Raw genomic sequence first — 13,504 nt, 5'->3', positions numbered from 1 at the left:
AAAAAAAAAAAAAAAAAAGGTAGAGAATAATTTTTAATTGTTTTTAGCAATTACATTTTTATTAAGCGAGAAAGGTCAAGAAACATTTCGACTATTTTGCAACAACGTCGTAAAAAATTAATGCAATATAGCCGAAATGGCTTCCTAATTTTTCTTGCTTAATGGATGAAGTCACACTGCATTGCCACGAGTCTCAATGTGGCTCGAGACTCTCATTTGACCCGAAGGTGGAGGTGGATTTTGCGGCCAAAGCAGCCTGAAAGAAAGTGGTGAGTGTAATTGATTTTTACGTACTATGTTACTTATGTCCAAAAATTTTCTATCTTTTCTGTCTTTATTTAATCGAATCGTTCATTTGAATATTTCAGAAAATAACGACGCTGAACGTGACATCGGAGCAGCGAGGGAATGCTGCGTAGCTGACATTCCGAGCAGCCTGAGAGGAGGAGGAGGCCTAGGATAGGTATCGGGCATCAACGTACCAACACTTCTGGTAAGTGTTACTTTTTATTTTTTCTAAAAATATTATAGAATTCCTTTTTTCGTTTATCCTTATTTAGTTGCTACATTATACCGTGTTTCGAAATATAAATTAGTAAAAAGGAATAATTTGAAAAATTTGATTCAAGTTGATTCTAACGTAGAGATCTTTTTTGGAGAAGTAATTTAAGAAAACATTAATCTGAATAATGAATAAGATGTTCGATGCGCGTGACAATTATTTAATCGATTCGATTATTTTCATGTTACAGAAAATATCCACGCTGGAAGGACCATCAGCTTCGCATCGAGGGAACACGATGGACATCTCGAGCAGCCTGAGAGGAGGTGGAGGCCTAGGAGAGGCATCGGGCATCGGCGTACTTAACACTTCTGGTAAGTGTTATTTTTTATTTTTTTTAAAGATATTATAGAATCTTTTTTTCGTTTGTTTTTATTTAGTTGCTACATTAAACCATGTTTTGGAATATAAATTAGTAAAAAAAAATAAATCGAAAAATTTGATTCAAGTTGATTCTAACGTAGAGACTTTTTTCGAAGATGTAATTTAGGAAAACATTAATCGTAATAACGAATAAGATGTTCGATGTGCGTGACAATTATTTAGTCGATTCGATTATTTTTATGTTACAGAAAATATCCACGCAGGAAGGAGTATCTTCGCATCGAGGAAACAGTAACTGACATCCCGAGCAACCTGAGAGGAGGTGGAGGCCTAGGAGGAGGCATCAGGCGCCGACGGAGCAACAAGCGGTAAATATAATTTATTTATACATATACACATATTATATCTTATACTGATAGGTCATTTACGTTTTAACCGGATAGTTATTCAGAAAATAAAAGTTAGAGAAAAATAGTTTTATTTTAGAAATTCTATAGAAGCTTATGTTCAATGGATAGAGTATTCTTAAGAAATTACAAAATTATTTCATTAAATTTGCTTAATAAACAATAATATAAAATTTAGTGTTTATATAGTAATCATTTTTTGAAATATTGACTGTCTCTCTTTCTTGCACCCTGCTTTAATTCGGATTCTACATTTCTTTGTTACAGAATCATCGTAGCGACGTTGCAGAATAACTCCGCTGTTGCGCATCGGTCGGTGAGTGATGATTAAAATTTCATAATTGAGGTACCTAATGAATTTATGACAATTACGTCAAATATATTGCGGTGTCAAGTTATCACAATAAATTATTACTTATATTTCGTTTCATAGATTCGTTGTCTTAAAATGGAATGACTGGGTCAGATTAGGATTTAACATTTAATCTTGGATAAATCACATAAATTGATTTGTCGTACATTTTGTCATTGTAAATTCCATCCCAAATATCTTTCAGGATTAAGTGTTACATAAATTGGTGCAAGAATGCAATATATAATACGCTTAGAGATGCTTTTAGCTTGCATATATCACGATTTCTTCTTTCTTCTTCTTCTAAAAAGGGCATGTCGTAGGTATTGTTGTCACTTTTCCGCGATGCCGATTGGTTCTCTTGCTGCGCTTACTTCATTTGCAGCTGTCATTGTATATTTTGACAGTTGTGTGTATCAAGGGTTAATAGTGTAATAGTAATAGCATAATGTTAAAGCTATAAATAGCGCGCGCAAAGCGCGCGTCTGTAGTGTCTAGTGAAGATAAAAAGTACTTTGCACTATTTTAATCATTTATTGTTATGTATATACAATCTATTTAATATATTTTTTACGTAAGCCATTTAACAAAATTGTGTGTGTTCACGATCATTATTTAAAATTATTTGTTCCTATAACGCACCAATTTTAGCCTAAGCTTTCACAGTCTATTCATATATGTATTGATAACTGGTTTTTATACTATAGTTAAAGCGATATGACGTGAGATCTGATAAATGATGTTTTGCAAAATAGATAATTTTTTGTAACAATTATTTTCAACTTGATTACTTAATTTCGCGTTAATATAAATACTTGATTTTTAAGTAGTAGTATAATTATCGTAATAAGATGTAACTATCAAAATTCAAATTGTTTGCTCGAGTGCATAAAGTGTTCACATTAGCTCCATATTGTGCAGGAACTTGATTATCTCTTTCGGATCTCACGTCATTAATTCCTTATTTTTCATCCTTTTGAGGTGAGACTCGATATATGCGAAACGATATCGAAAAAAATTGGGCCTTAGATTTTTTCAGTTTGCGTTAGTCAATATTGTTATTCATTTTACATTTTGCATTTTTATTTATGTCCTGCATGCTTATATCAGATTTAAATTAAAGTTGCTATTATTCGTAAAATGTAGTCGAATTTATTCGGATTACATACGCGGTTGATTAAAATGGGTTTTTTCCAAATTAACAGCTCCTAACTAATTAAAATCTTTTTTATTCTTAATCGAGAAAATGATCATTTGCGTAAATTATAATTTGTACGATATTAAGTAGATTTTGAAAGCTAGTAATTTTAAAATTACTTAATTTAATTTTGTTACAAATGGTCCTTCGCGACGCGGTCGTGTTTCGCGCATCGTGGGAAAAAGCGTAAAATCATTATGCTCATTTGCCGTCTATGATTAGGCGGCAACAGAAGGTGTATTTCTTCTTGTTTCTGGCTTTGCCAGAATGGATTTGGCCATGAAATGGTATGGTCAAACTGGTCAAAGGAGAGAAGATCTACACAAGGTAGGTTGGTGTTGAACACCACCAGTTTAGTGTATAATGCATATATAAGGAGGGTAATATTTTTTACACATGGGAACGCGTAATCGGAGACGGGAAAGTGACGTCTCCAGCTTAATTTCAATTAATCGCGAACTTAAAATTTTTTAAACTCCCTTTAAAAATCTTTACTTCTTTAATTTCGGGTATCGCGGTTGCGACTAATTAATATTGATAAAATAAACTAATAATAATAAAACTAAATAAACTAATAAATTCGGGTAAGCAGAAATAACGCGTTAGGTAAATAAAAATATGATAGGAATATGAAATATTAGGTAGCTATATGAAGATATAGAAATATGGATAGGCGGGGAATATATACATATTATACATAGAGATATTATACTTTGGGTAGGTAGGAACACGAAGGGATCCCAGATAACACAGTTGATCTTTATGAATTCATAAAGATCAGATTCAGATCTTTTTGAATTCATAAAGATCAGCTGTGCTATCTGGGATTGTAACTCATACTGTTAATTATATGGAGGGGTAAAAGCCATAGTGGTATAAGTCAGATTTTTTAAAATATTGACTCGTGTGCATAGATGCATTCTATACAATATATAAATTGCATCTATGCATACAAGACAATATTTTAAAAAATTTGACTTACACCACTATGGCTTTTACCCCTCCATATGTAACATTTATAAAAAAATTATTGTAATAAGGAATTATAAGGAAACGTGTAATAAATTTGAAATTGTATGATACTAATGCCGGATATATTATACGAAATCAACAGAAAACGATTAAGATCATAACGGTGTTTATTCTTTATCTATAGAATTTCACATTTTAAAAATTATCGTTAATTATTATAAATTTCACATAAATGTGAAGGTTTGAATCAACGCTCAAATAATAGCTTCTTGCTTGCAAAATTTGACATTTATCTGAAAATTAAAATTATAAAATTACGATTATATTTTTCAAAATTATGAGATACAAAATTCGTAATAATTTTGAAGAATGTAATCTTAATTTTGTAATTTTAATTATCGTAATTCGTTATTAATTGGAATACGCAAGATGGAAGCGCGGCCGCCGCGGCCAGAATATCCCCTCCAGCTGGCTAGTTCGGACACGAACCATTAGCACGGACGCAAACCATGTGCGGTTACCGAGCGATACGACGTAGTTGAGTTGCACTTTCTCAGGCGGCGCGTCGGAAAATGCAACACAGCAACACACGAAAAAGGGCGGGTCGCGGGATGGCCTCTCTCAGGTTTCTCTCTGACTAGTTGAAGTCGCGTGTGAGGTGCAGCGTGTAAAAGGGTAAATATTTTAATTAGACAAAATAATAACAAAACACAAATAATTAGTGCTCTAATATATCGCAGTGTAGATTCCATCGTAGCCGTAGGCCCGTAGCCACGAATATTTCCTAATGGAGAATCAGAATAACAGGGAACCTCCGTTAAAGGTTAGTTAATCAAAAGATATTTTGTTATATATATGTGGATTCTATTTTATAATATATGCATTTTACTGTATAATCAAGTTCTCTTTTAAATCTTTAAGTATTTTGTGATTCAACTTATATTTCTGTCATGATTTTTATGTATTTAAAATTACGTATGTGTATAAAATTGTTTTCAATGCAGAGGTACAGAAGGGAAAGGGAAGAGGACAGCCCTTTGGATACAGATGATGATTACGAGCCATACGTCTCTGCCAAGCATCGTAAAAAGCAGTTGCTCACGAAACTGGGTAAGCTTGGACAGTTGAAAGAGGAAGCTATCAATGGTGTCGGCAAGAGCAGCAGCGAGAATGAGAAGGATGATGGCGACAACGACGACGGACAGGTCTGGGGAAGAAAATCTAACATCTCTCTTCTCGACCAACACACCGAATTGAAGAAATTAGCTGAAGGTACAAAATCTTCACGAACATAATTTTAACGAGCGTTAGCAGAGAAATATTACAATTTAAGCACAACTAATTCATAAAATTGTAACAGCTAAAAAGGAAAGTGCCATGGAGAAGCAGCTGAAAGAGGAGGAGAAGATCCTGGAAAGCGTGGCTGAGAATAAAGCTCTGATGGGCGTCGCTGAGTTGGCCAAGGGTATTCAGTATAAGGATCCTATCAAGACCAATTGGCAGCCACCGAGGGCGATACTGAATCTCGGCGAGATGCGTCACGAGAGAGTACGTAGAAAGCTCAGGATACTTGTGGAGGGTGACGAAGTACCGCCACCCTTGAAAACCTTCAAGGAAATGAAATTTCATAAAGGAATCTTGTACGGACTGGAACAGAAGGGTATTATCAAGCCAACTCCCATCCAAGTCCAAGGAATACCCACAGTGTGAGTCTCTAACTACAATGATATTGATATTGTCGTGCCAATTGACTGTGGCTACGATCAACGTGACGCTACAAATGCTTCGAGGCATTCCCCTTCTCTTTTCTTTCAATGAAGAAAGAAAGAGAAAAAGAACGCTCTAAAGCATTTGTAGCGTCACGTTGACCGTAGCCTGTATAATATATTGAACGAATGGTTACAAATGTTAAATACTTGCAGATTGTCTGGTCGCGACATGATCGGTATAGCTTCCACCGGTAGTGGTAAAACGTTGGTGTTTGTTTTACCCATCATTGAATTCTGTTTAGAACAGGAAATCGACATGCCGTTCATTAAAAAGGAAGGGCCTTATGGTAAATATTTGCAATAATGAATAGGTAGAATAGTATCTGATTAATGAATACATATATTAATATTTTCTAATCTGTAGGTTTAATAATATGTCCTTCGAGAGAATTGGCTAAGCAAACCTATGACATAATAAAGCATTACACCAATAGCTTAAGGCACGTGGAGTGTCCAGAAATACGCTGCTGCTTGGCAATCGGAGGTGTGCCGGTTTCGGAGTCATTAGCTATAATCAACAAGTTAGTATTTATTATTATTGTTAATTATATTTTTGATATTTCGATCTTTAATACGTCACAATATTACTATTAATATGTCAAAAACTTATTTTTTAATGTTATTTATAGAGGCGTACATATAATGGTAGCGACACCGGGACGACTGATGGACATGTTACATAAAAAGATGGTCACATTAAGTGTATGCCGTTATCTTTGCATGGACGAGGCGGATCGCATGATAGATATGGGATTCGAGGAAGATGTGCGAACAATATTTTCATTTTTCAGGGTAATTATTATTTCGCATTTTTTTCACGCAAGATTTTATCTCGTGCAGTGGAAAGATCAAATATTTATTAAAATGATAAAAATAATAACTATATAAAATAATAACTATGTCTATCGCAGGGTCAGAGGCAAACGCTTTTATTCTCTGCTACTATGCCGAAAAGAATTCAAAACTTTGCACGTTCGGCGCTGGTGAAACCCGTAACGATAAACGTTGGCCGCGCCGGCGCCGCATCAATGAATGTGATACAGGAAGTGGAGTATGTCAAGCAAGAGGCTAAGATCGTTTACCTCTTAGAATGTTTGCAAAAGACTGCGCCGCCGGTCTTGATATTCGCAGAGAAGAAGCGCGACGTGGACGCTATCCACGAATATCTGCTCATAAAAGGGGTGGAAGCTGTAGCGATACATGGAGGAATAGGTACATGATATTTTGAGTACATTTTAGTTAACCTTAGTATGCTGATATAAAATCATCGCAGGATCACCGATAAATCGTATTAGCCTTTCAAAATTAATAAATATCAAAATGAATTAAATATATTCGTTCATTTCATTATGTGCTTTCAGATCAGGAAGAAAGATCACGTTCGGTGGAAGCATTTCGCGCGGGTCGAAAGGACGTGCTCGTTGCGACAGACGTTGCATCGAAAGGTCTTGATTTCGCTGATGTGCAACATGTTATTAATTACGACATGCCGGACGATGTAGAGAATTACGGTAATATATTGTGATAAATGAAAAATGGTGATTTCAGGAAAGATACTGAAATAGACTGTTTCATGTATTTTTGTAATTTTTAGTGCACAGGATCGGACGAACTGGCCGTTCCGGGCGTACTGGTATAGCTACGACTTTCATCAATAAAGCAAACGATGAATCGGTGCTGCTCGATCTTAAACATCTACTGATGGAAGCGAAGCAAAAGGTGCCGCCGTTCTTGCTGGAACTCTGCTCGGAGAACGAAAAATACCTCAATCTGGGAGGTAAGACAATAGTGGATGATTTATGTTTTTCTTTTAGCCTTTTTTTTCTTCTCTCATCATGAATTTATGTCGTTCTATTGTAAAGAAATCTTGAAAATGTTTTTCTTATTTTATCGCAGACGAACGCGGCTGCAGTTATTGTGGTGGACTGGGACACAGGATCACAGAGTGTCCGAAGTTGGAGGCTGTGCAGAATAAGCAGGCGTCCAATATTGGGCGTCGCGATTATCTGGCCAGTAATGCCGCCGATTACTAAGCGATACATTTTAAATAAAATTGTATTTTTTGTAAATATGTATATATAAAATTCTATTTCTATGATAATGCTATTTAGGTAGTGTAGTCGAACAAAAAAATAAAATAAATAAAATAAGCATTCGAATTAAACACTATATATAAATATCGATTTATTGATTTACCATTCGGTTATACACCCCGTACAATAATTTCCATTCACGATATTGCAATTTTTTAAAAATCACTTGATCGAATCTTCAGTATTACGTCACTAAAAATAAAATTTTATTCGATACAAAAGTCGCATAAAGCAGGAAGATTTTCTCATTTTCACCAACTTCAGAGATACGGTCATTTCGATCAAGAGATACGTTTCGCGAAAGCGAAACAAAAGCCGCTGCGTCTGTCACCAGTGATTTCTTCACATGCTAAATCACACAAACCTTCTAGGCCTGTCATAATACAAAATTCCTGCGTATAATGGCAAATTGAACTGCCCGGCTTTAATTAAGAGCCGGTTGTACCTGTCGGGATGGACCGTTAACATATTGCAAGCTTTCGCAACATGAAAAAATACTGGACCCATTATTTGAGCGCCAAGAAAAATCGTCGCGCTAACCGGAAAAGTTTATCCTTCGGAAACTCCAGAAAATACATTTTTACAAGGTTTTTTTAAAGCAATTATTCGACGGAAGTCATTATGTATTTTGGATTATTTTCTTTGATAGCATTAAATAAACGATCAGTGCACAAATGGTAAAGGCGGATAAGCGGTATATATCGTTGTTTTTACAATAAAATCGTATAATAAAGCAATAATATTATATTAAAAGTATTGTATCGTATATTAATCTTCGCATGTAAAGAATTACTTAACATCGACAATGGCGAGCCGGAAACCGCGAATTCAACCTGCTCTCACGAAGACGCAGGCACTACGGCAAGCGAGGAGTGCCACTATAGTAAAAGAGTATGAGCAAAAGCAGGAAGCGGTGCGACAGTCACAGCCAGTCTTGGCAGAACCCGGCAGAAGACGTCGAGCTCCGGCTCCAGCCGAGCCGAGGAGAGTCGACTTTGCTAGACCGGCTATGACGAAGGCGATGATGGCCCGGGTGAAGCAGGCGGAGAAGTTCAAGCAGGAGTATGAGCGTAAACGGGAAGAGGCCATGCCGGTGCGAAGGGTGCCAAGGAGGACACCTGCGCCGATCGGCGGTGATCCTAGGTGAACTTCGAAAATTATGAACGGCTTTCGTCGTATGTTACTTCAGCTCAGAGTCTCCGAAACTATTGTTTCGCACGTTGCTTCTTGAAGCAATTATGAAAGAGTTTTTCTTAATACGCGTCTGAAATATGTTTTATGATTTTTTTTTTCACACCTCTACAGATTTGGTAGAGAGAGGCCACGACCTACTAGACGCGCCCCGACGCTGTCTCCGCCGGTTTCGCCTCCTAGACCAGCGAGAAGGCCGGAAAGACGAGTGCCTCTGGGGAGAAGAGCGCCGGAACCGCTCCCGACTATCCCGGAAAGGACTAGAGAACTGGCGAGGTCCATGAATGCTCAGGTGATCCAAGCCGAACCGGTTGGCGAGGGCCCGATTGACAGCATTGTGATACCGCCGAGATCGGTGAACGAGAATCGCACTACCATCGTCAGCATCCCTCAACCACTTGCGGCGGGCGTCGAGGCGGCAACATCCGAAGTGGCGAACCGCTCGATTCGAGTGATCAGGTGACTTGAGGGCATCCCGATGATGACGTTCTGGGAAAAGTAGACGAATAGAAATAGAAATAGATCGAAAGAAATCCACATTTCTGAGATGGAAAATTCCGGATCCCCTCGTTATACTCCTTTTTGTCTTAACAAAGAGTTCAAATGCGTTAAAAAAGATTTTATCTTCCGCTGTAATTTTATGACAAGACGTGGTCAAGTTCAACCGAACTAAATTCAGTGATAAATATTGAGAATTTTATTGCTCGTGGAGAAAATATTTCCAGAAAATTTCCTTTTATTTGTTTATTTCTTAGACTAGTAATGCAATGTTTCAATGGCCTGTTGATCATGGGTATTGTTGGATAGTGAGACTCTCGATGAGCAAGATGCTGCAGAAGCGGCCACGGTACAGGGCAAGTTGGAGGACTTGCAGCAAGCAAGACGGGACTTTGTGATGTCCGTGGCGAATGTTGGCGGTCATGCTGTAAAACTTGCGGAAGAAGAGAGACCTAGATATATTTACAAGTAAGAATATGATGAGAAAAAGAAAAAACAAAGAGTTAAAGTTTTGCAAGTTGAAACGTGCTGTCAAATAAAGACGCAAATCTGTAGTTTTAGTCCAGTTTTACGAAAGCTAATGAATTAAAGAGATAGAAATGTGAACCGATCTAGCCGTATCAACATAAATAAAAATTCAAGATCGATGAGAAAGAATAAAATAAAAGAAATTTAATAGAATCGCATGTATAAAATCAGTTTACTTGCAAGTTTACTTGCTTTTAAAGTAAATTTGAGATTAGCATTGGAACTCTTCCTCGTCTACGATAAAATAATATACTAAATAACAATTGGATGAAAAGGGGTAGAAAAATTATCTGATAAAGTTTCATTATTTTTACTCGTCAATGAAAGAGCCATCAAGTTAATCAATGTCGTTTGATGCAGAGTCCCTGACATCGAGAGCGAGATGTTCCGCGTCGAATACGGCCGAGAACATCCAAGTGTCGTGGCGGCTCGCGAATTCGCCCAGAGAAGCATGGCTGGTATCAGGGCGCGTGAGGAAGCTCGTCGAGCCGAACGGGAGTTCGAGAGGATAGCTCAGGAGCCGTTGCCGGAGGATCTGCGCTTTGATGTGCCGTTCGAGGAGGAATTTTTACGCGAGGGCGATATATCTTGGGAGGAGGAAGAGGACATGCCGCTTCCGTCCAGGATAAAGACCACCATGCGCGATATACCAAGGCGCGAGGCACCCTACGAATATCCTCCTTTCGACCCGGAGGAGCTCGAGAGGTTCTTCGACGTGGAACAATACCCACCAAGTCCGCTACGTGGACCACCACCTGGTCGCGAGCATCTACCGCCGGATCTTTGGGAGTTAGAGGATCCTTGGGCAACGTGCGGCGTCTGTCCGAAGCGAGAAGTGTCCGATCTCATCCGCTTCGAGAGCCCTTAGTCCTTCGTCTGCCGCATACATGCTGATCTGATAGACTTGTTTCCGTTTCCGAGATTCCAGGATGTTCTGGAGCAAAGGTATAGTCGAACTTGAATGTATGGTCTCATTTTCTTACGTTAATTTGTATATTGTATTGAAATAATTTGTAGGAGCATAATGAGGGAATCTAATGAGGAAGATAAGTCGGTTGAGTGTTAAACGGTCGCAGAAACACGAGGAATCATCCATTATCAACATCCGTCCTGCATTTATCACTAAGAAACTGTCCTGTACAATATATAAATTTTAGATTTTGAAATAAATATTATAGATTTGTAAAAAAACATACTTGACGCCTATATTTAATTTGTCTTTCAAATTCGGATAAATTGACAAAGTTTGTAATTTATTTTGAAATATATACACTGTGTAAATAAAAATATATTATAAAAGAAACATGCGTATAAAATCTATATACAAATAAAGAACAAACTAATCACCTATTACGCGATTTATTTCTTAATAAATACTGGCCTATTGGGAAAGAAAACATCCACCGCGGGAAAAAGAGCACTAGCGTGGCATAACAAACATGGCTGCCACGTCGATATGCAGTATTAATATTAGCTTTATATGGATAATGAACGTGAAAAAAAAAATTATTTTGTTAAATTTACATGAGAAATGTCGACACTTTGTGTGAATATATGGATCATGTTTCTTGACGATATATAGTGATGCATATATATGTTCGCACAAAGTGTCCAAACGAAGTGTCAACATTTCTCATGTAAAATTAACAAAATAATAATTTTTTACATCATTACCCATATAAAGCTGATGCAAAGACCGATATTTTATGTGCGTATACGACAAATTTTTTAAGCATGTTAATTGGCTGCAGGATAGAGAATTTCTAGAAAGTTCTCAAGTTCTCTATCCTACAGTCAATGTCGAATTGATCGACGTCTTCGACGTCGAATCACTGTTAATCGACGAACTTCTTGACTGACTATAGTTGACCCGACGTCGAATCAATGTCGATAATTATATTATCAACTATACATTTCTCACTAGGGATATATAGAACACGAGCGAACGCTCGCTTTTGCTCGCTCGTCGCTCGTCTTCGCTCCGTTGGTGAATACACGGCTTTACGTTCCCATTGTCAAAATTCTTTACATAGCAACTCGATGGACTACGTTAATTAAATTCATTAAATGAACAAGCAAATTTAATCACCTTTCTCAACATGTTCGAGAGAGTCGAATACGGATCGAGAGAGTATATATCGAGACACGTATACTACTTTCGCGACACCCTGTATACGTGGCGTCGCTCATGTGCGATGGACGTGGATGCATGATGCACCGGATATACGGAAGTTTAAATCTCGATATCATTAAGCCAAGAAATACACACAAAATTGTTTGGAAGAAAATCTAACATACAAATTCATCTAACAAAAAAGTTATCAAAGAAACTAGAAGACAAATCGTAGTATGCGTCTCATTGTTATAATTATTAGAGACCGGATTGCGGTACTATTTTCTCCACTCATGCACGGGTGTGCTAGTGGCCGAGCGCCGTGAGAATAATTACATAAATAAATAAATAAATATATTTGCTACACGTTACTCCGCTAGACCGGCACGGTGTATATAGAGGGTACTCCTTCTCACGACTGCTAGCACGCGCTTGGGACAGGGAAAACGGCACCGCGATTCGGTCTCTAGTTATAATTGTATCCTCAATTTTCTACCGCATATCAAGCAACATATTCAAATGTCACATCGTAAAAATGTCCAACACAGAGCTGTATCAACAATATAATGGTTTACTTTTGAGACAGACATGCGTGTAGACGAAATGATAGATTAGTATTAACGATTCTTGACATACTATAATTTCGCACCCTTTGCGACAGGTGCAACTATAGACATAATCAATGGAGGGTTGTCTATTGCATCTCTTTATACGATGTCGCAGTTCTTTCGGAGAAACTGAATAATCATGTTGGAAAATTTTCTGCGAGAATACAATACCAACTCAATATTATTGTCGACCACAGGTCTTTGGCCGTTTCAAAATAAACTCGTGAAAAATTTAATATGGACTTTCTGCTTTTTAGTTGAAATGAGTTATTATCCACTTGAGGTAATGAGTATTAATCGACACATTCTATTGAAACAAAAAATACTTTCAAACACTGTTGACTTTTATTATTTTTTATCATACATATATAAGCTATAACATCTCGTATCACATATGTATACATTTTATACAGATATTACTATTGTATGATCATTCGGACGATGCACAATTAATTTTTGACGGTTGCTTCCAAGTTTTAATCTCGACCTCGTTTGTCGCAAGACATTTGAATGGCATTTTGAATTATGATAAGGTACGGGTTTCAAAAATCGTGTTATTTTTGATAGCACAATTTCTTTTTGATTATGTTTACTTCGTTTATGTTTTGTTAAAACTATTTGAGATATAATATGTATTAAATCGTTTCTCCACGTTTCTGTTATAATCAGTTGCGATGGATGTGCGAAACCATCGACGAGCACTGGAATATATTTACGGATGATATAGAAATTCGAGTCATGAAAGAATATTCCATGCTGTCGCAAAAATTGGTAAAATTTTATTTAAGTAAGTACACATATTGCTAAGAATGAAACGTTGATGTCATAAGCTGATAGAATAATATAATGTAAAAATAAGAATGTTATACGAAATTTTAATTTTATAAAA

The 13,504-nt window shown here is 36.9% G+C and overlaps 2 protein-coding genes and 1 long non-coding RNA gene across 5 annotated transcripts; all 3 read left to right on the top strand.

Annotated features, from left to right (window-relative positions):
• Window positions 1-250: 250 nt before the first annotated feature.
• On the top strand, window positions 251-2,050 carry LOC112464031. The gene is made up of 5 exons (XR_003041865.1): window positions 251-269; window positions 369-493; window positions 753-876; window positions 1,135-1,254; window positions 1,561-2,050. It is a non-coding gene; the product is annotated as an uncharacterized LOC112464031 (long non-coding RNA).
• A 2,354-nt stretch (window positions 2,051-4,404) lies between these two features.
• On the top strand, window positions 4,405-7,761 carry LOC112464014 (ATP-dependent RNA helicase abstrakt). 3 transcript variants are annotated; one of them, XM_025030778.1, is made up of 11 exons: window positions 4,405-4,490; window positions 4,561-4,638; window positions 4,820-5,087; window positions 5,176-5,521; window positions 5,738-5,871; window positions 5,949-6,105; window positions 6,214-6,376; window positions 6,496-6,796; window positions 6,946-7,095; window positions 7,179-7,361; window positions 7,481-7,761. In XM_025030778.1, exons 2-11 carry the CDS (start codon window positions 4,603-4,605, stop codon window positions 7,615-7,617), a joined length of 1,875 nt encoding a protein of 624 aa, XP_024886546.1. In that variant the 5' UTR covers window positions 4,405-4,490; window positions 4,561-4,602; the 3' UTR covers window positions 7,618-7,761. The 3 variants fall into 3 exon arrangements, with proteins under 3 accessions (XP_024886546.1, XP_024886545.1, XP_024886543.1); XM_025030777.1 differs by having other exon boundaries at window positions 4,538-4,638; XM_025030775.1 differs by having other exon boundaries at window positions 4,410-4,490; window positions 4,556-4,638.
• A 2,507-nt stretch (window positions 7,762-10,268) lies between these two features.
• On the top strand, window positions 10,269-10,825 carry LOC112464018. Its single transcript, XM_025030783.1, has one exon. The coding sequence runs from the start codon at window positions 10,277-10,279 to the stop codon at window positions 10,760-10,762; it is 486 nt and encodes a 161-aa protein (XP_024886551.1). The 5' UTR covers window positions 10,269-10,276; the 3' UTR covers window positions 10,763-10,825.
• Window positions 10,826-13,504: the final 2,679 nt, after the last annotated feature.

This window comes from Temnothorax curvispinosus, unplaced genomic scaffold, assembly GCF_003070985.1.
Source record: "Temnothorax curvispinosus isolate PA1 unplaced genomic scaffold, ASM307098v1 QBEX01013818.1, whole genome shotgun sequence".
Lineage (NCBI taxonomy): Eukaryota > Metazoa > Arthropoda > Insecta > Hymenoptera > Formicidae > Temnothorax > Temnothorax curvispinosus.
This window is presented reverse-complemented; position numbering and strand designations above follow the sequence as displayed.